Below are 25,968 nucleotides of genomic sequence, written 5' to 3' on the forward strand. Positions count from 1 at the left end.
GCCCTCTCTCTAGACACACATGCCGTCACCAACTGCTCTTATGGTTTTTTTGGTTTTACAGTGCGCCAGCTGTTCTTTGAAAGTGCCGAGTCACCGGAAACCAAAGACCAGCATGTGCACCAGCCACCTGGTCTTCGGGTTTCTGGCACTTGGGCACGCGTGAAGACCATCAGAAACCCAATGACCAGGTGGACAGTGTGCGCATGCACCCTGGCCAGCTGGTCTTTGGGTTTCCGGTGCTCACACGTTCCAGTGTCAGCAATCAATGTTGAAAAGGTTCACCATCACTGCTATAATCCCTTAATTCAGGGTAGAGTTGGGGTAACTAGGTGGTGCTGGGTGTTTGCTGGCCGGATAGTCTTCCTGAGGCCTGGAGTTCACAGCAGATATATTTTTTCTTTGCGCACTGAGAGAGAAACATCTACCACTACTTAGGATTGACCTATCAACCGTCCAAGAGGATGAGAATGTCTTTACTACTAGGTCACCACACCGCTCCAAAAAAAGCAAAAAATAATTATCAAAAATATTTGCTGGGTTTGTGGAAAGATACAGTGGCTAACATATGCATTTCATTCTTCTCAGTGGGTCCATATACCTCCCTATGTTATGTTAGACTAGTCATGTACTTTAGAAGCAAATTATCTCTTACTGTGTGTGATTAGAATAATGTGGTGATGACAAGTAGTAGCATCTAAATTTAAACTCACTCTAGTCTCTTAATTGCAATATGGAATGAATAGCAATTAATCCTTCAAATTTGGATCTCTCACAACCAGGGGAAAAAGAAAGAATAGATTAAATTAATTTGAATTCACTTATATCAGTTTCAACCATGGTTCTTAATGATTGTTCACATAGAAGAAGCAGGATGTTCTTGCATCAGGTCCAACTCTTACTGCTGTGTATCTGGTAGACCTACCCTTTATCCTATTTTTGAGTTCCTATTAGCAGTCTTAAGAAAAATGTGCTCACTCCTTTGTTCTTACTACCTAACAATCAATTGTTCTCTTTTGAAAGGAGAATTGGCAGCTTCCCTGTTTCTACTGAACAGAATATTAGTTCCTGTTAATTTAGAACTGCCCATTTATTCAGATCTCCCCTGTGTTAATATATTATTCTTATTCTGAGGAATTGGCATTTTTGTATTTGGTTAATTTACCTTGCTAGGTTGAAGAATGGTTTAAATTGCCATTAAACTTCAACTGGCTATGATCACGCCCTGTATTAGTACTTCTGTCAGAAAAATGGTAGTCATTTTAATCAGTTATTTGACACATACAATCTGCCACACCTTAAAGTATGGGTGTCAAACTCTATTTCATTGAGGGCCACATCAGAGTTGTGTTTGATGTCAGGAGGGCTGGGAGGGGGCATGGCTGGGGTATGTGTGGCCAGGGGCAGCTATGATAGGCGGGGCAGGGGGGGGGATTCATTGTTACCAGCGAAGAAAGGCTAGACCATGGAAAGCCCCAAACTCTTATCCTCCAGAGGAGCCTTGCTGTCTTCTCATAGATTTATTAGATTAGATCTGCTATTATTGCTAATTTATTAGATTTTATTAATATTTATAGGCCGCCCTTTTCCCTGAGGGGACTCAGGGCGGCTTACATAAAATGGGGAAGGGAGGGTACAGACAATAGACACAAAATAGTACATAAAAGTAAAATAGTAAACAACATTCATTCATCATTCGGGTGGGGACAGATTATCTTTATCCCCAGGCCTGACGGGCTAGCCAGGTCTTAAGGGCTGTGCGGAAGGTCTGGACGGTGGTGAGGGTACGAATCTCCACGGGGAGATCATTCCAAAGGGTCGGAGCTACTACTGAAAAGGCTCTCCTCCGTGTGGTTGCCAGTCGACACTGACTGGCAGATGGTACTCGGAGGAGGCCTAATCTATGCGATCTAATTGGTCGCAGGGAGGTAGCCGTGTGCATAGCCATGTGCAAAGGGCGGACCTTCCTCCCTCCCTCCCTCTTTCCTTCATTTACTTCTTTTTCCTTCCCTCTTCATTCTCTTTTCTTCCTTTCCCTCTTTACTTTTTCCTTCCTTGTTCTCTTCCCATCGTTTTCTTTGTCTTTCCCTTTCTCCTTCCTTGTCCCTTCTTGGATGCTCAAATGCAAAAGGGGAAATATTTCTTCTTTTGTTTTGTTTTGCTTTTAGTTTGTTTTACTAGCCCTCTGCCAATGAAAACGGAGGCCGGGGCCCCCTCCCAAGCTCCATTTTCGCTGGCAGAGGCACCAATTTTTTTTTGAAAAGTTTTTTCATTGTTTTAATTGAACAAAAACACAAAAAAAGAATCATCCTTCATTACATCTTGTAGAAAGTGTGTCGATTGGTTACAAATACATTTCGTGTGTTTGTTCCACAATCATTACTTATACTTCATTCATATTGAATTGTACATTTTAAATCAAAAATCTTTATGTATTTTACTATCAATATACCACAATTCTCATTTTGCTTACATTAATTTAGATTTCTGCAGGAGAGTTGAGTTGGTCTTTTGTGGTTTTGTGACCAGCTGTTAGGAAAAACCTGTAATAAACTAAAAAGGGAATGAGGGCAGAGAACACCAACAGAATGCTTGGCTTGGCTTGGCCAAGTAATGGGATCTTTTTGGTGTTTTAGACAAAGAGATGAACAATGAGATTTGAGTTCATCTGCTATGTTTATCTTGTCTGCTTTCTGATATGTTATCGTTCTATCCTTAATATTTCCTTCTTGTTGAACACAAAAGCAAAATTCAGGATTGCAGTGGGCTGCCATATGCTTAAAAGTAATGGCAGTTAAGGATGACTTCTTCCCCAACATTAGATGGTTAAACAGTCCTAACTTTCCAGAATACTTAACGGGAAGGGAGAGGGGGGAAATTCAGCTTTCACAATGTCAGGGAGTGTAAAAATTATAGTGCTAGTTAAGAGCTGTGGTGGCGCAATGGTTAGATTGCAGGCTAATACTACTAACTGCCAGCAGTTCGATCATGACCGGCTCAAGGTTGACTTGGCTGTCCATTCTTCCGAGGTGGGTAAAATGAGGACTCAGATTGTTGGGGGCAATATGCTGACTCTATAAACCGCTTAGAGATGGCTGTAAAACATTAAAGCGGTATATGTCTGAGTGTTATTGCTAGTGCCAAGAATCTTCTTCTGCACCTTAACATTTTGCTTCTATGACCTAGCCTTAAAGAAAGAAAAATCACATTCAGCACATGAAAAGAGAAAGGATTTTCTCCTTCCTTTCATTCATCAGTTACAGGTCTAGGAATTTGAAGATGGATATGTCTGTTGCCTCTTCTTGTTCTGACATGAATCAACAGGCCCCTGCCCGTTTGAAGGCAGAGGAGTTCCTTGGTTTATATGCTTTGAGCATTCAGGTGGCAGGGAAGTGATTCTGCATGTGTGTGTGTGTTCGTGTGAGTGAGGCCCTCAGAGAGTAAAGCTATTTAGCTTGCAAAAGTGGTCCATCCAGTATCTGTTCAGAGTGATACAGTTTGGATCAGTTTGATCAGAGATCATTTTGAAGCTACTCGGTTTTCTTGAATTTATGCAAAGTAGAAAGGCAAAAATGGTCCTAACTTTTTTTAAAATTAGGGTAACGTCTATATTTAAGAGTTGAGTTGATAGGGGGAAGAATATATTGTTTAAACTTTCTCCTTTAGCTTTGTCCTTTCATTTGGCAACCATATATGCCTTCTCTGTCTCCCCTACATTACAGTGCTGCCTCATAATTATTTAAAAACCATGTTTCTCTGGAGTCACCCTGTCTGAATTTAATTATAGTCTCCCTGTCACATTAGAAGGGCAATGACTTTAAATGCAGATAATGCAGTTGGACAAAGATAACCACAGCTTATGCACTCATTTGAAATATAATTTGAATTTTGAAATTTCCTAAATTTCGATTTCTCACTTGTAGGCTTAATTTCCCCCTCGGGGGAAAAGGGCGGCATACAAATGAAATAAATGAAATATTGGGAAAAGTTTTATCTATTGTATATCTTAGACTTCATCTCAAGTTTCTTGCTTCTTGTTTGGGGAACAATTTGTAAAGTGAAGCCAGAGTTATTAAGTGAAACGGTACCAACCAGACATATGTTTTGTAATCCAGCTTTGGATTTCTATGATATATAGAAACTTTTCTCTATTGGAAATTTTCCACTATTTGTAAATAAATCTAAAAGTTCAATATGTATGAGCTGGTCTCTTTCACAGACATAACCTGCAAAGTTTCCCTTCTCCGTTTTTGACAGTTGCAAGAATTTATATCCATCATGTCTATGAATGTTTATGAACTGTTCTGATGGTACTTTTGGTGGCTTTTAATGCAGGAGCTAATTAGATGCTATGATTGGGAGATATTTCTTTTGTTCATTTGTAGTGTCTGACAAGAGACCTACAGTTATCAACTTTGACTAGGCCTTGTATTGGAAGCTCCAAAGGTTTCCAGATTTGTATTAAAGTGGTTATTTACATCATGCTCTACTAGGAAGTAATAGTCTACTTTTATGGATAAAGTATGTCGAAAAGATGTTATAGAAGTAATGATAGATGTGAAAGAGTACCTTCAAAAATCTACCGGACAAAGAAATGAAACAAATGTCACATCATGCAGGAATATAATATATAATATAATTGTAAATAACTATAATATAAAGAAATTGTTGAAATACTGACAATTTTTTTAAAAAATGTGAATTATAAAGCAGAAGTGCCAGATAAAGTGGAAATATAAATTGACAAGCCAAGGCAAAGGACAAAGGGAAGATGTGGAGAATGGATTTACAAGAGGTTTGGAGAAGCCTTTGAGATGGGGAGAAAAACCAAAGAAAGATAAAATCTTACAACAGGTTCTGAATGAAGTTCAAAATGATTAGAAGGAAAAGAAAGGAATACAAAATTGATTAACCTCAACCAAGACTTATTTCTGAAAAATTCTGGGAAGACTTACAGACTTTTGCTGATGCCAGGGCTGAAATATTAATGATTTACGGATTTGTGTATAAATAAAGGATGGGTTATGAGAAGAAGTAACATAGTATTTCAGGGAATGAGGAATTACTAAATTTGTATTTTTTGTGATCAAAGTCAGAAGTCACACCTTTAAATATTTTCTTCCTTTTCCCCTTTCTCCTTTTTTTTTTTGCATTTTCTATTGTCACCTTTATTTTTATTTTTGAGTTTAGTTCATATTTTTTATTATTGATTTTAAACCAATAAAAGTTTATATAGAGAGGGAATGAATGAAACTGATTGTATACCGCCTCCCGGGGCTCCGTAGTGACTATAACCAGAAATAAATGACTGACTTTTGAGCTTAATTCTCTGAAATCAAATATCATGAAAGGCAGTTCTGTTCCGCTTTTTGAAAATTACTTTATGTTTGTTATCTGTGGGTTTTTTTTTCTGCTAATTTGTTTGTGGGGAACAGGAAAGGAGAGTAAGACCTGAAATGTTAGTAAGGGAGTGTTCCTCATTGAAGAAGTCACACTTTGTATGTAGAAGTTCTTAAATTCAATCTCTTTATCACCTGAAGTTGAAAAGGATCAGAAGCAGGTAATGAGAAGCATCCTTATGCCTGGGACTCCAGAAACATGCCATCTAGCCAGAATTGAGAGCAACTGAATTGGGAATTTTTATTCTTAGTGCAATTGAATTTAACAATCTGACTTGATTTTAGAGTTGTGAATTTCATTTTATTTCTTTTGTAGGGAAAAGCAACACACTTTAATCTTTGTAGAGGCAGGGTACCACATCCAAACATGTCCATGTTCTTTCCCATTTTCTTTAGAAGAAATTATAGTTCCACATGGTGGAATGCTGGGCAAAATTACATTTCTATTGTTTACGCTTGCATACATTTACTCTTTTATGATTCAGAGTCATGGCCAACATCTTGGATATGTGGGCCAAAAAATTGCCCACGAGCCATCAACATCTGATCACTATTAACTGTGGGTTCTGATTGTGTGTTCTGTGTGGTCTACTTCTTGCCGCTTTCTTTTAGTCCTGGAGAGAAGCGTATTCGTGGCACAGGTCCAGCTGGCTTATGTTTTAGTGTTTCTCCTCCATCTGCCCTTCCTTTAGGAACATGAAATCATTCTTTGGGCTCCACTTGTCATAGCTTCAAAGCCCATGCCTTTTATAGTGCAGCTTCTTGGCCTAAAGCCGCAACTGTATAGGCATCATTAATTTATTGTGTCTTTTTTTCAATTACATACTGCAATTTTGTTACTTCATTACATACTATTTTTCAAGCAGCTGACTTCAAAAGTGCCTAAGAATATTAAACAGAAAATGTATGATGTAGTGCAATGCAGCTGAGCCAGATCTAATTAAATTAGCATTGACTGTATCAAAGTAACCAATACTTTTAATGGTGAAGAATGTATGTTGGGTTCTTGAAAACAAATGCATCATGTATAATTTGTATTAATCTTGTTTATAATTCTTAGACTTTTTTGCAAGAAGGAGAATCTACAGCAGCACGATGTGATGACTTGGATGCTTTAAAAAATAAAGGCTGCCCTCCAGAAGAAATTGAAAACCCCAGAGGCACACATATATTGCTAAAAAACAAAGAAGTAACAAATCGCATCAAAGGCACTGCTGAAACTCTTAGACCAGAAGATATTACCCAGATTCAACCACAGCAAGTGCTGTTAAAGCTGCGGAAAGGTAAAAATATTTGTAAAAAATGTTTTCAAAGTGGGGGATCTGGACAGATCAATGATATATACAATGAACCTGGTCTTAGGCCCAGTACTCTTCAATATCTTCATAAACGACTTAGATGACGGATTAGAAAGGGAACTTACAAATTTGCGGATGATACTAAGCTGGCAGGAATAGACAACACCGTAGATCCGGGTGTCAAACTTGATTTCATTGAGGGCTGCATCAGGATTCTATTTGATCTTGGAGGGGCTGAGGTGTGGGGTGGCCAGCTTGACATCACTCACGTCAGAGGTATCTGTGGTGGCCCGAGTGATCTGCCAGAGAAAATGGGCACCCAAGCTCTGTTTTTGCTGCGATGGCCTCTTGCAACCCTCTGCCGGTGAAAACTGAGCTTGGGATGGCCGCCTGTGGCCCTCGCGAGCACCATTTTCTGCTGCAATGGCCTCCTGCAACCCTCTGCCAGCAAAAACGGAACTTGGGAGGACCGCATGCAGCCCTCCTGAGCTCCATTTTCACTGACTAAGGCACCACAGACCAGTCCTTTGCTGTTTCAAGGGCGGCCCTGCAGGCCGGATCCAGCCCCTGGGTCTTGCATTTGACACCCCTGCCCTCAAAATCCAGATGTATCTTGACAGACTTGAACCCTGGGCCCTATCTAACAAAATGAAATTCAATGTAGAGGAAAGTAAAGTCTTACACTTAGGCAAGAAAAACCAAAACTACACATATAGACTGAGTGAAATCGGGCTTAATAGCAGTAACTATGAGAGAGATCTTGGAGTCTTAGTGGACAACCAATTAAATATGAGCCAACAGTGTTCAGTGGCAGCCAAATAAGCCAATGCAATTCTAAACTGCATTAACAAAGGGATACAATCAAGATCAAGTGAGGTACTTATGCCATTCTATAAAGCCTTAGTAAGACCACACCTAGAGTTCTGCATCCATTTGGTCAACACACTATAAAAAAAGATGTTGAGACTCTAGAAAAAGTGCAACCAAGATGATTAGGAGACGGGATGTTAAAACATAATGAATGCAGTAACTAGGCATGGTTAGTTTAGTGAAGAGAAGGACCAGGGCAGACATGATAGCAGTCTTCCAATGTTTATGGGGCTGCCACAGAGAGGAGGGGGTCACGCTATTTTCCAAAGCACCTGAAGCCACACATATATTGCTAAAAAACAAAGAAGTAACAAATCGCATCAAAGGCACTGCTGAAACTCTTAGACCAGAAGATATTACCCAGATTCAACCACAGCAAGTGCTGTTAAAGCTGCGGAAAGGTAAAAATATTTGTAAAAAATGTTTTCAAAGTGGGGGATCTGGACAGATCAATGATATATACAATGAACCTGGTCTTAGGCCCAGTACTCTTCAATATCTTCATAAACGACTTAGATGACGGATTAGAAAGGGAACTTACAAATTTGCGGATGATACTAAGCTGGCAGGAATAGACAACACCGTAGATCCGGGTGTCAAACTTGATTTCATTGAGGGCTGCATCAGGATTCTATTTGATCTTGGAGGGGCTGAGGTGTGGGGTGGCCAGCTTGACATCACTCACGTCAGAGGTATCTGTGGTGGCCCGAGTGATCTGCCAGAGAAAATGGGCACCCAAGCTCTGTTTTTGCTGCGATGGCCTCTTGCAACCCTCTGCCGGTGAAAACTGAGCTTGGGATGGCCGCCTGTGGCCCTCGCGAGCACCATTTTCTGCTGCAATGGCCTCCTGCAACCCTCTGCCAGCAAAAACGGAACTTGGGAGGACCGCATGCAGCCCTCCTGAGCTCCATTTTCACTGACTAAGGCACCACAGACCAGTCCTTTGCTGTTTCAAGGGCGGCCCTGCAGGCCGGATCCAGCCCCTGGGTCTTGCATTTGACACCCCTGCCCTCAAAATCCAGATGTATCTTGACAGACTTGAACCCTGGGCCCTATCTAACAAAATGAAATTCAATGTAGAGGAAAGTAAAGTCTTACACTTAGGCAAGAAAAACCAAAACTACACATATAGACTGAGTGAAATCGGGCTTAATAGCAGTAACTATGAGAGAGATCTTGGAGTCTTAGTGGACAACCAATTAAATATGAGCCAACAGTGTTCAGTGGCAGCCAAATAAGCCAATGCAATTCTAAACTGCATTAACAAAGGGATACAATCAAGATCAAGTGAGGTACTTATGCCATTCTATAAAGCCTTAGTAAGACCACACCTAGAGTTCTGCATCCATTTGGTCAACACACTATAAAAAAAGATGTTGAGACTCTAGAAAAAGTGCAACCAAGATGATTAGGAGACGGGATGTTAAAACATAATGAATGCAGTAACTAGGCATGGTTAGTTTAGTGAAGAGAAGGACCAGGGCAGACATGATAGCAGTCTTCCAATGTTTATGGGGCTGCCACAGAGAGGAGGGGGTCACGCTATTTTCCAAAGCACCTGAAGGCCAGACAAGAAATAATGGATGGAAACTGAATAAGGAGAGATTCAACCAGGAAATGAGAAATTATCTGAAAATGAGATCGATCAACCAATGGAACAGCTTGCCTTCAGAAGTTGTGGAAGCTTTATCACTGGAAGCTTTCAAGAAAAGACTGGACTTCCATCTGTCAGAAATGGTGTAGGATCTCCTGATTGGGCAGGGTATTAGACTAGATGCCCTACAAGGAACCTTCCAACTCTGTTGATCTGTAAAACATAGTTCTAGACTGCTATGCTTTTCCATCATGGTTCATTCAAAATTTATAATTCAATAAGAATTCTTTATATCATTTCCATAACTTATCATAGCCACATGAACAGCCTTCCCACAAGTGGATTTTTATTTACAGTGTAATTTTTTGTTTTGTGAAATTATCTCTCTCTTTTTTAACACAAATCATAGAAATGATCTTGTTTGAAATTGTATTTGACCTTTCCACTTCAATAGGTTGATTTATTTTTTTTTAAATAAACTGATTTTAAAAACATTTTAATGATTTTAATGATTGATATATTTTATTCGTGTTAATTGAACTTCACCCTGTGTTTTAATGTTTTATTTATTTTTATTGCTGCCTTTAATAACCTTTTGAGGGTAGACAAGCAAGAGAAAATGGCAAAAATGTTTTTTAAAAGCAAACATTTTAGACAGAGTTCTCTGGATAGGCAGTCCTTGACTTTCATTCATAATGGGGACCAGAGCTTCCTCCACTAAATAATGTGGTCATTAAGTAAGTCACACCCAATTTTACAACCTTTTTTGCCATGGTTGGGAAGCAAATTAGAGAGTCATTAAGTGAATATGACTTCCCCTACGGATTTTGTCGGAAGCCTCCTGGGAAAGTTGCAAATATCAATCATGTGACTAGGTATGCTGAAACCATCATTGGAAATACGCTGGTTACCAAGTACCACATTTTGATTACAGGACTGCAGAAATTCTGCAATGGTTGTAAGTACAAGGACTGATTATAAGTCACTTTGAAGGGTTGTTAAATGAATGGTCAGAAATCAAGGACTATCTGTAGAATTTTTGCAATAATGCTAATCCTAAGGAAGAAATGGATCAATAGATATTGTTTATAATAAATCAGACGTGCCTTGTGATGTGTATATATGTTACACATTACTTGCTGAATGTTGGTATCATTTCCGTTGATACCTATCTTAATGTTGCTTTTTATTTTTTTGCAAAAGTATTCTAAGTGATGTGTTGCATGCCTAAGTTACCCTTAGATACTTGCAATTTCTAATATGAGGTAATCCAAATTATGATCTCCGGTTTCATAATAAGTAGTTTTTATTTATGACTTCATGTCTGAATGACTTTCTGAAATAAACAGCATTCAAATTGACTCAAGAGTGCAATACTTTTGCAGAAACTATAAAAACTAGATAATATTTTTTCCTTCACGCTTTTTTGTTAGATGTTTTTCATGATAAAGATACTTGTATTTTTGTTCTCTGCCATTTGGAAGAGCTTAGCTTAATTTTGCTTTCTTGTGATTAGGGGAACCACAGACATTTTCATTAAAATTCAAGAGAGCTGAAGATTATCCAATTGACCTTTATTACCTCATGGATCTGTCCTACTCTATGAAAGATGACTTGGAAAATGTCAAAAGCCTTGGAACTTCTCTGATGAGTAAAATGAAAAATATAACTTCAGATTTTCGAATTGGTATGGACTCTGTTTAGGCATAAATTATGCTTTTTTCAATTTTGATATAACATGTAAATAGTTTGCAAATGTAAAAGTTATTTAGGAAGCTCTTATAGAGAACTATGATAATCTGTATCTGGAAAAAATTGCATACAACTTATGACATAAAGATTCCTTGAATGTCAAGCTAGCAATAAATTTTGGCATTAGAAAGGTGACAGTCTGGAGGTTGTTTTCATAGCTGAATCCCTAAACCTCAGAAAAATAGATGCCAATTACAACAGTTTTTTTTTACAGTGATTCTATTCTAATTACTTAGAATTCCCTATAAATAAATGGTTTTGACCATTGAGCTAACCTCTGGAAAATTCCTACAAAGGAAAGCAGAGCCTGTCTTTTAATAAAGAATTAAAGTTTATTTTTGTGTAGTAATGCTGATTTCCTTAACCATAGATTTTATTCATTTCTACTATGATAAGGTATGGTATTCTTTACAGCTAATTGTTTCTACTTTTCAAAATAAATCACCTAGACCAGAAACTTGCCCAATACTAATTCTTGTGGTCTTTTGAAGAGCAGTGACTATAAGATGATTCTGCTAGGATTGCCAGCAACGAAAGCTTTGCAAGTCATGAGCTGTCTATTTGCCTACTTTTACGTAGAACTTTTTTGATTGTATTAGAACCTTAGCTGTTTTTTCTTTCTTATAGGCTTTGGTTCTTTTGTTGAAAAAACAGTAATGCCTTATATCAGTACCACACCTGCCAAAATCAGGAATCCCTGCACAGGTGACCTCAACTGTACAAGTCCCTTTAGCTACAGGAATGTACTCAACTTTACCAGCAATGGAAGCTCGTTCAATACACTTGTAGGGGAACAGCAAATCTCAGGCAATTTGGATTCTCCGGAAGGAGGATTTGATGCAATAATGCAGGTTGCTGTTTGTGGTGTAAGTAGTGTTGACTTTCCCTCTCATATTTTTATTATTATTTTGTTATATGGTAATTGATTTGTGTAAAAATGGTTGTCAATTGGGTTAAATGAATCAGCATGTGAAGGTGATTTCATGGCTACTATTGTTGGGGGTGGGGTGGGGGTTCTATGCTATGTTTATCCATAGCCCATAATACAATTTATGTTCTTGATTTGCAGCTTATGGATGTGGTATAATATATGATTTTTAAAAACAGAAAAATGATGAAAATTATTTATTTATTAAATTATATGCCTCCTATCACCATCAAATGATTTTGGACAGGAGTGGTATTTACTTACTTTTTCCAGAGTGGGTTTGTAGGATGGTCCAGTGATGGTATTCTCACAGCCAATTGGCCTCGAGACTGGGTTGAATCTGAAGCCACGCCTCTGGGCTCCTCTCCTCTAATTCCAGTTTCTATCCAGTCTGACCAGCATAGAGACTAAAAAAGCTTTGACTCTTGAAAGAAAAATCCATTACTAGACCCTCCTCAAACAAGCGCGGCTTCCTGCCTTCCAGAGACCCTACCTCCTTCTTTTCATAAGTTCCCCATCAGTGGCTGCAATTTTCCAGCTGCCTGGGGCTTGATTTTTTTTGAATTTGGGAGGCTCAGGTGGCTGGGTCGCTGCTCTGGTGGCCATTATAGCCGCTGACCACGTGGAGCCGTAGTGGCCTCGTGATCAGCACCGGAAGGGGCTAATGGGCTCTGGTTTCCAGCCTGACAACCCCTAAAGCCTGATCAAAGCACCAGTGAGCACAGGGAGCGTGGAGAAGAACGCGAAGCCCTCAGCGCCGTGAAAAGCCGCGTCAGCCTTGGAGGGCGCAAACATGGCAAATTCAAAAAGGAGAATTGCGAGGGGAGAGAAACCGGTTGCTACAACTGAAAAGGTGAGGGACAGATTGGGTGGAAGCGTGAGGAGTGGCTGTAAGTAGAAGCACGATGGCAGACAGGGCCACTTCAACCCCTATGCCCCTGGGGGAGGGTACCTCTTCCAGGCAGCGGCCCACTGCCTTCTCCTGGAGGCTTAAGGCCTCAGCCAACTCTCGTTCCTCCCATGCCTGCCAGAAGGACGAGGATAGGAGGCACAGGGCTTTATTAAGGACTTTTTCCAGGTCAGAGAGATTGCGGGCCCTGCAGGGTAGGATCAGCCCTTCCCCATCCAGATCCAGGTCACCCCTGGGGGGCCCTTCTAGGCAGGACTGCCTCCCAGGTCTCCAGATTCCCTGAGAAGGTGCAGTGGGGCGCTGCCCATTCCCCTCCCCTTTCCATGGAGGATCTTGACCAGGTGGATAATCAGCCTGAGTTTCTATCTCTAGAGACACAGCTGGGAGGTAGATATCTATCCAGGCCCTTCCTGGCACCTATCCCCAGCCATAGTCAGGTGCTAGTGGGATCCAGCTGGGATTCCTTAGATACAGAGGATCTGCCTGTGGGTCTTCAGAACCTCATTGCAAGAGCCATTGCCTCAGGTATGGCTGCAGGCATGCAGCGCTAGGTGTCTCGCTCTGTACCTCAGGACGAGGTCACAGTCCCCAGTTCTTCATCCTCCCAGCCATGGCCAGTCTGTCCCCCTGGGTCCCCTTCCCTGGCAAGTGAGGGGTCTGTCCTGGGGGACAAGGTGCAGCATGACCCAGATCTCTCTGACGATGAGGAGGACCTGGAGTCTGACCTCCCCACCTTTACGGGATTGTTCCCTCCTACCTTGTTCCGGTCCCTCCTACGCAAAGGGCATGCCACTGTTCAGCTGGTGGTGGGGCGGGGCGGCAAAGGAAGGGGAGCCAGCAAGGAAGCTCCAGGGCACGGTCTATTCCAAGCCCAAAACGGGAGATCCCTGCTCCCAATCTATTCCTGGAAGTAGTTAAGCAGTTCCCTACCTCAGGCAGCAATGACAGATGGTTCTATAACATTCGAACCAGATTTCTCCCAAGCATTGCAGATGCCCTCTGTGGATCCACCAGTGGTGGTGTTGGCTGCCCCAGCCACACTAGTACCCAAGGATGTGTCAGACAACCTGAAATCAGAAGACAGGTAGGCAGAGATGATCCTCAGGAAGACCTTTCAATTGTCGGCTTGGACCATTAAGGTGGCTGCCTCTGCCTCATTTTTCAACCTTACAGCCATCCTTCTGATGGAGCAGATTCAGGTGTGCATTCCACCAGAGGACGTCCGCCTACACCAGAATATCAACAAGTTAATGGTGGTCGCTCAATTCTCAGCTGACACAACCTTAAACGCCATGAAGTTTGCTTCCAGGGCTATGGCATCGTCCATCACATTGCGTTGCCTCTTGTGGCTCCGGGGCTGGCAGGTGGGCAACAAGGCAAAGTGGCAACTAGCAACAGCTGCCTACACGGGGGGGGGGTGTCTCTCTTCGGGACTTCCCTTGACCTCATCCTGGTGGAGGATAAGAACAAGAAGAAGGCGCTTCCGACATCGACCAAGAAGGTGGAGCAGAGGACCACGCCCTATTATCGCAGGTCAGCACAGCGACCACAGGAACAGGAAACCCACCAGAGCAGGTACCTGGCGGGCATGGCGGATAGGCCATCCAACAGGGGATTCAATCGAGACAGATCCCGCTTCCAGCCCCAAGGCAAACAGCCCTTTTGAGGGGGGGGTCGCTCCTTAGACTGGGGCAAGTAGGACCCCTGCAGCCGCCTAGCTCTAGCCACAGACCCCTGGGCGGAGATATCCATGGATGCCTGATCCAATACTCGGATATGCGGAACAGATCACCGGCATCGACAACCATCAGGCAGACTGGCTGAGCCGGGAGATGGTAGACAATGGAGAGTGGAGTCTGTCCAAGGAGCGCTTCCAGAGGATCTACCAGAGGTTCGGGAGACCGGTGGCAGATCTGTCGGCAACGCTCAGTTGCCACGGTTCTTCTCTTGGTTCTCAGCTCAGGAACGGAGGAGGTCAACGTCCTTTGCTCCAGGTGGCCGGTCGGGCTGCTGTACCCTTTTCTCCCCGACCTCTCCTCCCCAGGGTCATCCAGAAGGTAGTTGGAGAGCAGGCGGAAGTAATCCTAATGGCCCCTACTGGCCCAGGAGGGCGTGGTTCGTGGACCTGCTGAGTGTGTCAGCAGGGAGACTGTGGAGAATTCCCCAGGCAGAGGTGAGATTGCTACAGGGGAAGTTGGTCCATCCAGATCCACAATGGCTCCAAATGGCTGTGTGGAGATTGGGTGGGAGTGCCTGAGAGGCACCCTCCTGTCCCAGAAAGTGATCAGAACCATTGAGACCTCCTGTAGACAGTCAACCAACCAGATCTATGATTCCACTTGGGTGATGTTTGTTTCCTGGTGCCAGGCTGCCCACGTGACCCCTTCCAGGGCCATGGTCTCTCATGTATTGGAATTCCTCCAGGAGGGTCTGGACAAGGGCCTGTCCCTAACCATGGTACAGGCCATGGTGCTCCCTGGGGAGGACCCCACTCCGCTACCTCATTTGCCCTTAGAATTTTCTCAAGGGGGCGGGCCCACCTTTGTCCACTGCCAGTCCACAGGTTTCCTACGTGGCACCTTCCCACGATGCTATGAGCCCTTATGAACTGCTCTGGACGGTCAGCCGGAAGCTACTCACTCATAAGGTTGTGTTCTTGGTGGCAATCACCTTGGCTAGGCGAGTATCGGAGCTGGGGGCTCTCTCCTCCAGGGAGGATCTATGCATGTTTCACAACAACAGGGTAGTGCTACGCTTGGACCCGGCATTCCTGCCCAAGGTAAACACGGTCTTCTACTGCGCCCAGGAGGTGGTTTTCCCGGACTTCTGCCCAGACCCAGCCAGGGAACATGAGCACAGGTGGCACCGCCTAGATGTAAGAATGGCCTTACGGATCTACCTAAGGCGGATGGCGGAGTTCTGAAGGCCTGAGGCTATGTATCATTCCAACCCTCATCTCTAGGAAAGAGTTTCCATGTCCACCATCAGCTGGCGGATCCGTCTGGCCATTGCCCTTGCCTATGAGGCACAAAACTTGCCGGTTCCGGCCGGAATCATGGCCCATTCCACTAGTAGCACGGCCACCTCGGCGGCCTGGGCCTCCCCTATAGAAGACATCTGCAGGGCAGCAACATGGGCCTTCCCATCACCCTTCAGCCAGCGCTACAGGCTGGATGCTTTCGCATCTTCCGACACAGCGTTCGGCCGCAGGGTCCTGTAGCAGGTCCTGTCGAATCAATGAGGGCCTACCCCAGGAGACAAAACTTGGGTACGTCCCATCACTGGATGAAACTGGAGTCAGAGGAGAGGAGCCCAGAGGCGTGGCTTCAGATTCAACTCAGTCTCGAGGCCAATTGGCTGTGAGAATACCATCACTGGCCCATCCTGCAAACACCTCTTAAAATAACAGTTCAGGTAAGACCAATGTCATTCCCTACCGGTTTGCAAATGTGAGCACGCATGCATGCACTCGGCCTTCTGCGCTTGCGCTTCCTACTGAAGTGGTACCTATTTATCTAGTGGCATTTGCATGCTTTCAAACTACTAGGTGGATAGGAGTCTGGGGCAAGTAATGGGAGCTCACCCCCTTACACAGCGCTTGGGTCTTGCACCCAGGTTATCAGATTTCAGCTGACAAGCTCTGGGTTTTTAACCACTGAGCTTTTCCACCCCACACACACATAAAGGTTAAAATATGAGATCCGTGGTGGCGCAATGGTTACAATGCAGTATTGCAGGCTACTTTTGCTTGTTGCCAGCAATTCAACAGTTTGAGTCTCATCGGTTCAAGGTTGACTCAACCTTTCATCCTTCCAAGGTCAGTAAAATCGGGACCCAGATTGTTGGGGGAAATATGCTGACTCTGGAAACTGCTTAGAGAGGGCTGCAAACCCCAGTAAAGCGGTATATGTCTAAATGCTGTTGCTATTAAAAACATACAAACATAGTCAACAGGAAATAATATAAAAGAGTAGAAAAATATGTTAAAACCAATTAACCTACTCATGGTTTTATGGGCTGGTTGCAACCCTGGGATCAGAAGTATATATAACAATACAATAATACAATACAGTAGCAGAGTTAGAAGGGACCTTGGAGGTCTTCTAGTCCAATCCCTGCCTAGGCAGGAAACCCTATACTGTTTCAGACAAATGGCTATCCTACATCTTTTTAAACACTTCCAGTGTTGGAATATATAAATGCAAGTATGATGTAAAGGTAGTACAGATAACAATACAAAGATGAAGACAATGTTTGCATGCAAATAGGAAGCTGCTTATATGCATAACACGAAGTATCTTTCAGGTAATAGACCCCTTGTCTGGACACAGCCCTACACCTCTCTGTACATTTACCCCAGTGTCCATAAGCTCTCTCTGTTTTCTTGAGCATGGCTATAACTTTTTTAATACCTATCACTAATTCCCACATTATTAGCATCGGTTTCCATGAGTTATTTATATAAACTAATAAATCACCTTCCTGCTGTTTAAGGCTGCTTAGTTAAGTTGGTTCAAACTAATCAAACTAATAATCCAGATAGACTGTAATAAACACATAGAGAGTAATGTGTTCTTTTTCTATCCAGTGTAAGTAAAAATGAACACAGGTTATTTATTTTCATTTATTTAGATATGTATTCTTGGTAAGTTTTAAAAAAGAAATAAAAACTAGTGGTCAGGTTGTGACTTTTGCTGCAGGATCCAATCTGGGTCAGTCACCAGGACCAGAGGTCTTCCAAGCTTTCAGATTCCTTCCATTAGAGAGAAGTCCAAAAACTCAGAAGACTAAACCTTTGGTCCCAGTGACCAACCCAGATTGGATCCAGCAATATTATAGTTGGACAAGTATATTTGCTTTCATTTGTGTGGCTTTTGCATTTTGTGCAGCTCTTATCACCATAAAGATAAGGCAAATGATTTTTCAAGTTCAAAGCCTGTTTTCTGATATTTGCAGCATGTTACAAAACTAAAGATTGAGTGTAATTTTGAATGACATGTAGCATAAGAACCAATGCTAGGACAACCATTTTATTTGGTTTGGTTCATTTATGTGAAATGTGCAATATAGAAGTTGTATTTTTGCTCAAGAAGTCCAATTTTAATATTCATTTCTCTTATGCTCTTTTTGGCTCCTATAGCTGCCTTAGAGAGCATTAAATAACAAAATTCTGAATGCACGCACAGTTGTTTGTTCTTGAAATAAGACGCTGCCTTATCTACTGAATGGATCAGTAACTTTCCTTTTGTTCTGCAATACATGAATATATGGATTACTTATTTTCTCTATTTTATTGGCTGCTGAATTTTTAATTTTATATGTTCTATCAAATTCCTTTTTATGTCCAGTCAAGAATTGGATGGAGAAGAAATGTCACTCGACTATTGGTTTTTTCCACTGATGCTGGGTTCCATTTTGCTGGAGACGGGAAGCTTGGCGGAATTGTTTTACCAAATGATGGACAATGTCATTTAGAAAATAATATGTACACAATGAGTCATTACTATGTAAGTATGTTTGGTAGAATATTTTAGGTATATTTACTGTGTGTGTAATGAAATAAATATGAAATGCATAATAAAAATGTAATTCCTTTATTTTAAAATATAATTTTTTAACTAACAATTTGACAGGAAAAAACACAATTTTTAAAAATTGTATTACAAGATCTTCAAGGATTATAAAAAAATATTTGTTAGTATGCCTGGAATCAACTGTTAATAAAATGTTTTTAGTAACCCATAGAAATTTAGTTAACACTAAACATCTCAGAAACAACCAACAGACTATGGCAAATACACAACATTATTATAGTAAACAAATGAACTAAAACCCTCCAAAACTTCTTAAATAAACCAAAAGATCAATCGCTCAAGAAGAAAAATAAGAGTCACATACATTGTAACAGCCAAAATGTAGGACAAATAGAGGACTAGCAAAACATATCCATGAATGCCAACTAGTAGTCAGTCACAACGCATGGACCAACTCAACCAAGAGTCAACCACAATGCTAGGATAGATGGAATAATAATTATAATTCTTATTTAAAAACTTTTTGTCCACCTGTTTTTATATAATGTTGTATACAGAATCCATTATATAGGTTGCGCTCAAATATATATTCAATATATTGTCTTCTAAATCTAAACTTCATTCTTCAGGATTATCCCTCTATTGCCCATCTTGTTCAGAAGCTAAGTGACAATAATATCCAGATAATATTTGCTGTGACAGAGGAATTTCAGCCAGTATACAAGGTAATGATCAAACAACATACCTTTCTATAGCAAAAAACAAACAAACACACACCTTTCTATATCCCTGTTTAAATGCCTGCTACTATAAAGTGCTAGGCAGGGAGATGAAGGAGTTGGGGAAAATAGAAACTAGAAGGAGTGTTTCTATCAGTCTTTCCTAAGATAGGCTCTGTTGGATGGTTCTCAGGGTGTGATAAAAATCTTTCCAGTTCTTCCCAGAATTTCTATGGGTAATTTAATGTCAAGCATGTGTCATTCTTTTCTTTCTGATGACAGTATTTCTTATGAGAAACGAGACTTTACTCTATTTCTACGTGAAGATACAAACAGCTGGCAGGAAGACATGGCTGAATGCAAGCTGTTGCACTCCATGTTGACGGAAGGAAAATAAGGAGATGGAATATCTTGAAAGTCACAACTGATTAAGACGATCATGTCAAGAAAGATTTGGATTCCTAGACAATGGTTTATAGCGCTTGTTTATAGCACTTGAGGGACTTTTAGGCAAGGATGAACTGCGCTTCTTAGGGGAGGGGAAATGTCTTTGCGAAAAGTTATATGATGCTTGATAATTTACTTGATACCTAAGTTTAATAAGATCTTAAATTGGAAATAGAAGGGAGATTAAAACACAGACTTAAGTAGAGTAATGCTGGTTGTTACCATTGTTGAGTGCACATGATAATGGAGGACATAGAAGATAGGAAAGAGGATTTGGAAAACTTCATCACATTGTAGGGAGATCAGTAAATAATGATATTCCTAGCATCAGGTATGTATGAATGTTTAAAATGATAATGCCTGTGGATTAAAATGTTTTCATTCCTTGAATGTAAAGGAGTTGAAGAATTTGATTCCTAAATCTGCAGTGGGAATGCTGTCTTCAAACTCAAGTAATGTGATTCAGCTGATCATAGATGCTTACAATGTAAGTCACTCCAAATGAATAATTCTTGCTATAACCTCATTGGGTTTTTAAATCATTGTATGAGTGTACAATAGCATTAGTTAAAAGATTGTGAAAGCCAAGATTTGTAGGTAATAGTTCTTTTGAAATTTGGTGTTGTGGTTAAGGCATGTTAAAATCTGAGAGACCATAGTTTGAAGTCCATTTTAGGCATAGAGCCAGTTGGCTGAAGCAGCCAATCATTCTCTCAACCCAAGGAGAAATGAAGGCAAGAGAAAGCTATTTCTGAAAACATTGCCAAGAAAAGGCAGTTGGCAGAAGTCAATATTGATTTGAGTGTGTGTGTGTCCTTGAAAGGAGATTTGTTAAAATGTCTTTAGCAGGTATTGCACATTCTTTTAGATCAGCGGTTCTCAACCTGTGGGTTGTGACTCCTTGGGGGGTGTCGAACAACCCTTTCACAGGGATCACCTAAGACCATCCACCTCCACTGGTGTCGCCCATGCTCAGAAGCACGTCCTGAAGCGGCAGATGCATGAAGAGTGCCGGGTGGCGAAGCAGCCTCCTTCCGGCTCTGGGCGTAACCCAGACGCCGCCCCGCCCGGTCTCCACACCAGGGAAACTGGGTGGCGGATCAGCCTCGGCTCCAACGGACATCTGGCTTCAGTCCAGCTGCCTGCACAGGGGCTCGAAGGCGCCCGGAGAACAGGAGACCGGCAGGGCAGTCAGGCCACCCGCTTCAGTTGGCGGGACGGGTTCTCGCCCAAGCAGGCACATGCTGGGATTAAAACTGCCTTGGGCCAGGACGCTACATTTGCCGCCACCGGTCCTTTCCTGCGGGCTAAACTGAGCTCAGAGGCTTTTTGGCCCCCAGGAAGGGCTGGCAGGAGAGGCCGGAGGGGAGAACAGGCCCCGCTCACCCATTCCTTCCCTCCCGAGGAATTCCACTCAGGATGGAAGCACAGTTCGATGTAGCTTAAGCCTCTGTTTAAAATCTCATTTACAGGGCAACTTCTTAATCTGTGTTAAATCGATTGAGGGAGTGAGAATGGAAAGAAAGAAGAAAAGGGAGGGAGGAATAGAAAGAAGGAAGGAAGGAAGGAAAAAAAGGGGGTGGGGAATGGAAAGAAAGAGAACAAAAGAGAGTAGGAATAGAAAGAAAGAAAATAGAGGGAGGAATGGAAAGAAAGAAAAGAAAAGGGAGGGGAGGGGAGAATGGAAAGAAATAAAGAAGAAAAGGGAGGGAGGAATAGAAAGAAAGAAGAAAAGGAAGGGGGAATGGAAAGAAAGAAAGAAGAAAAGGGAAGGAGGAATGGAAAGAAAGAGAAAAGGGAGGGAGGAATGGAAAGAAAGAAAACGGTGGGTAGGTGGTGGGAACGGAATGTAAAAAAAGTAAACTTAATAAAGTGAAACTCATGTAAACCATGAATTGCTGCTGGAGGCAGGCAGGGAGGTTGTTTTATCCTGGAAAATCCCAGCCTGGCTGATCTTCTCCCAAACCAAGATTGGCAGATTAATCACTATGCTTTAATTATGTACAATTTGTAATAATGAAAATACATCCTGCATATCAGATATTTACATTACAATTCATAACAGTAGCAAAATTATAGTTATGAAGTAGCAATGAAAATAATTTTATGGTTGGGGGTCACCACCACACGAGGAACTGTATTAAAGGGTCACGGCATTTGGGAAGGTTGAAAACCACTGTTTTTGATTCTATATATCTAAATGTTCAAATTTTATTTTAGTCATTGTCTTCAGAAGTTATTTTGGAAAACAATAAAATTCCTAAGGAGATAGGAATAGAATATAAATCTTTCTGTAAAACCGGAGTGAATGGAACAGGAGATGAAGGAAGAAAGTGCTCTAACATTTCAATTGGAGATGAGGTAAGCTTTGGTATGCAGGAGTCATGTAGACTTCTTATGTGCCCCTTGTCACATTATAGCATTATCCAGTATAATGTTACGTGTTTCTTTTAATCAGTTTGAATAAATTGCCTGTTTATTGTTTATATTGACAGGTTAGGTTTGAGATTACAATAACAGCTAACCAATGTCCAGAAAAAGGACAAAATGAAACAATTAAAATCAAACCTCTTGGTTTCACTGAAGAAGTAGAGATTAATCTGGAGTTCATTTGTGAATGTGAGTGCCATAATGAAGGGATTGAGGACAGCCCTAAGTGCCATTTTGGAAATGGAACATTTGAGTGCGGTGCTTGCAGGTATATAAATGCTATTTTATTGTGTTTTCATGAAAAAAAAAACCCTAACTTTAGTTTCTTATATAGGAGAAATTCAGAGAAGGTTAGCTGAGATTTTTAGGAAGCTAGAATAATTCCTTATGAGTTAAAGGAATAACTCAAAGGGCCTTAAAGCCTGTAATGATGGAGAGGAATGCAAGCCATGATATATATATAGGAAGGAAGGAAGGAAGGAAGGAAGGAAGGAAGGAAGGAAGGAAGGAAGGAAGGAAGGAAGGAAAAAAGGCAGGCAGGTAGATAGATAGGTAGGTAGATAGGTAGGCAGGCGGAAATTTTCTCATTTTATCTCACATTGAGGTCACTTTGGGAAAGTGAATGTAAGAGATTAATTAAAAATGAACGTTTTTAGATGTATGATTTTTATCTGGTATATATTTATGATTGCCAGCAATTTGTAAGCACTGATCTTGATGGCAGCATGATGCCTCTTTAATTTTAGGCAGCTGCTGGAGAACCACATTTAAAGATGAGATTCTCCTTCTCTCTCATAAGTTTCCCAGTGCCATTTGTTGGTCACAACGAGACACGTAATGCTGAGCTAAATTTGGTCCATTTTGCTTTTTAGGTGCAAACCTGGGCGTATTGGAAAGCACTGTGAATGCAGCATGGAAGAAGTAAATAGTGAAGACATGTCAGGCACCTGTAGGCAGGCTAACAGTTCTGAAATATGTAGCAACAATGGCGAATGTATTTGTGGACAGTGTGTGTGCAAAAAGCGAGAAAATCCAAATGAAATCTATTCTGGCCCATACTGCCAGTGTGATAACTTCAGCTGTGATCGATCTGATGGTTTAATTTGTGGAGGTAATGAGTTCCTTTTCTGTCAAAGGAACTTTAAAGCATAATCTTGAAACTAGTATGATAAAGTAGAATTTAAGTGAACAAGAGAAACAAAGATCAGATTAGGAATAACTTCTCTGATGTAGTTTCTTTGATTGATTGAAAATGTTCAGGCAACTAAAATAAAGGTCTTATATTTAAGTATGGTACATAAAAGGCAATTTAATGATGTTATTCTTTATAATAAGCCCAGTAATAAAAGCGTATCTAAAAGAAGAAAATCTTTGCATGCTGTACTATATATATTTTATATATATATGTGTCTTGTTGTTGATAATTTCCTATGCAGTACAATATTGCATCTATATTATGTTGAGTTGTATGGTACAATATAGGGTGACAAAATTTTGCAGAAAAACTTGAGCAACATTAACATACAAAGTTTAAATAATATCAAACTAGCCAGATGTAGCATGCTTTTCTCATTTTAGAATTTATTTAATTAGTAAAGAAGAAAATTTCTTCCCTAAAAATAATTAGGCTTCCTACATGTTTTCATAAGACGTCAGAACTGGATTTTAGTTCTGTGCAACTGCATTGAACATTTTATGCATGAGAGACTTCTGAATTCACCCTCACGTAGCACTACTACATGTAGTTTATATGTGGTAGCCTTAAGACCACCTGAAGACTTAAGATACTTTGCAATTTGCAATCATAACTTGGATAATTTCAGGAGTGCATCAAAACAGTCACATGAAACTTTTGCACCTTCAAGAAGCAGGCCCTCAAGATCTTGTCAAATCCATCCCATAAGCAGAAATTGGGGAATAAATATGTGCTTGTTTATATTGAAAATTTTACTAATATTTTTTTCCCCTGATTTTGAATGTAGGACACGGTGAATGTAAATGTCAGGAATGTGAATGCTGGGAAAATTTCACTGGCTCTGCTTGTGAGTGTCCTCTAGATACGACTCCTTGTGAAGCTGCAAATGGGCAAATCTGCAATGGTAGAGGAATATGTGAATGTGGAGAATGCAACTGTACCGATTCCAAATTTCAGGGACCAACCTGTGAGCTATGTCAGACTTGTCTTGGCGTCTGCGCAGAGCACAAGTAAGGTTTTTGATTTTGTAATTAAAAATAATTGGTTCTTGTGAAATTGCAAACTTCTGCAGCGGGTCTTTTTTCAGCACCATTCTAGAATTCGGTTAGCCAGAAACTAAATCTGTAACAGAAAAAAAAATCCTCTTACAATAACCGAGGGAGGCACTTTCATGCAGACGCTAACTATTGAAGCAGGTGGGATAAAGGAGAAGAGCCTTTTTTGCTGTGCCCTCATCCCTGTGGAATTTCCTTCCACCAGAGGTGGGAATTGCCCCTCCCTTTTGACCTTCTGGAAGGGTAGGCCTGGCACTTTGAGGTAGTACTTGCCACTGGAGGTCGCTGACAGGATAAGAAGATCTCATCCCCCGCCTCATCCGTCTCTTGGCTCTCTTATATGTGGTTTTAGTGCAGTTTATAATGCTATTTTAATGTTGGTTTAATATTTTAACTATTTGTCATTTGTTTCTATAATATGTAAGCTGTCATATTGTAGAGAAGATGAGCAGTATGGAAATTTAATGTTAATTAATTAAACTGTCATCCTGGTTATAGACAGGATAGGGGTTAACATTTTGGCATCAAATAGCATTAGATAGCCATCTGAGTGGAAAAAGATATTTGCTGAAGTAATTATATCACAAAGTATAAATGTATTAAGAGACATTGTATGAATGTCTTAACTCCAAAGCCCAAAGGGAAAATTCAAAAATATTATACTTGAGGAAAATGGTGTCTCCTTCCTCTCTCCTTTCTCCCCCTCCCCCAATCTTGTACTGCATAAAGTGGTGGATTTGGGGAAGATCACTTCCCATACATCTCCTTCTCTCTCCCCTTCCCTTTCAAATATTGCTTTAGTGAATGGCTTTAATGCAGGCTAAACATCTACTTTGGTAATGAGCTACTGAATGTAGTATTTTATGGGAAGAGTGACACCATTCAGAATCTTCTTTTAAGACATAATGCAGTCAAGGCCAGAAGGAAAAATGCATTATGTTTAAATCATCTGAGATTTGAGCTTTTATTTAAATTTATCATAGTCTTTTTCTGAAGCCTTCCTAATAAAAAATGGGTGGTATTCCAATATGATACTAATTTGTGCTTCATCTTCTCTGCAAATAGAGATTGTGTCCAGTGCAAAGCCTTTAACAAAGGAGAGAAGAAGGAGCGGTGTGAAAAAGAATGTTCACACTTCAGTTTGGAGTTGGTCGATCGCAGAGAGAAATTGCCACAGCCTGGACAGCACGATCCATTGACTCACTGCAAGGAGAAGGATATTGATGACTGTTGGTTTTATTTCACATATTCTGTTGATTCAAATAACAAGGCTATTGTCCATGTGGTGAAGACACCAGGTATGTTTTGGTCTTCATAGAGACAGTTTTGACTTTAGGGATTGTTTAAACATAATTCCATTTTCCCACCCCCATTCTTAATTTAATTTTTTTGTACTTCATGTCCAGAATTTTAACATATGTGTTGTTATCATCCTCTCTAAAGATAGCATATTTAAAATACAAATCTTAGTCCTCAATATTTATTTTTAAAAAAACAACGTTTTTGAATACCCACAGAATGCACAACATTTGTCTTCATCCAAAGGATTGTTGGAATTATCAGTGACAGTTTGTGGCTATTTCTTCATTGGCTCCTTCACCCAACCTCCATTGGTTATACTAAAGAAATGTTTTGTGCCTTTTCTAATTCTCACTCATTAGTAAAGGCATGTAGGTGCCTTTAAATTGGAAACAACCCAAAGAATTGGTCAACCTGATCAATGGTCAAAATCCAACCTTGTTTTTTGCACATTCCTCAGCAAATCAGTGGACTCAGCCACTTGTGCCCTGGTCATTTCATAGCTTAATTACTGCAACATGTTGTACACAGGGCTGCTCTT

General features: G+C 40.9%; 1 protein-coding gene across 2 annotated transcripts in view; it reads left to right on the forward strand.

Moving 5' to 3' along the window:
• ITGB1 (integrin subunit beta 1) overlaps positions 1-25,968 on the forward strand; it is a 43,956-nt gene that overhangs the window by 11,698 nt on the left and 6,290 nt on the right. The window contains exons 4-14 of one of the 2 annotated variants that reach the window (XM_014060387.2): positions 6,457-6,679; positions 10,675-10,845; positions 11,538-11,776; positions 18,097-18,255; positions 18,912-19,007; positions 19,846-19,935; positions 21,669-21,809; positions 21,944-22,146; positions 22,751-22,989; positions 23,861-24,083; positions 25,194-25,426. In XM_014060387.2, the coding sequence (XP_013915862.2) occupies positions 6,457-6,679; positions 10,675-10,845; positions 11,538-11,776; positions 18,097-18,255; positions 18,912-19,007; positions 19,846-19,935; positions 21,669-21,809; positions 21,944-22,146; positions 22,751-22,989; positions 23,861-24,083; positions 25,194-25,426 (2,017 nt within the window). Of the gene's footprint in view, positions 1-6,456; positions 6,680-7,846; positions 7,966-10,674; positions 10,846-11,537; positions 11,777-18,096; positions 18,256-18,911; positions 19,008-19,845; positions 19,936-21,668; positions 21,810-21,943; positions 22,147-22,750; positions 22,990-23,860; positions 24,084-25,193; positions 25,427-25,968 lie in introns of those variants that run through there. The other variant, XM_087712545.1, reaches the window with a different exon arrangement.

This window comes from Thamnophis sirtalis, unplaced genomic scaffold, assembly GCF_051295495.1.
Source record: "Thamnophis sirtalis isolate CommonGarterSnake01/CBP01778 unplaced genomic scaffold, rThaSir2_p1.2 scaffold_4, whole genome shotgun sequence".
Taxonomy (NCBI): Eukaryota; Metazoa; Chordata; class Lepidosauria; order Squamata; family Natricidae; genus Thamnophis; species Thamnophis sirtalis.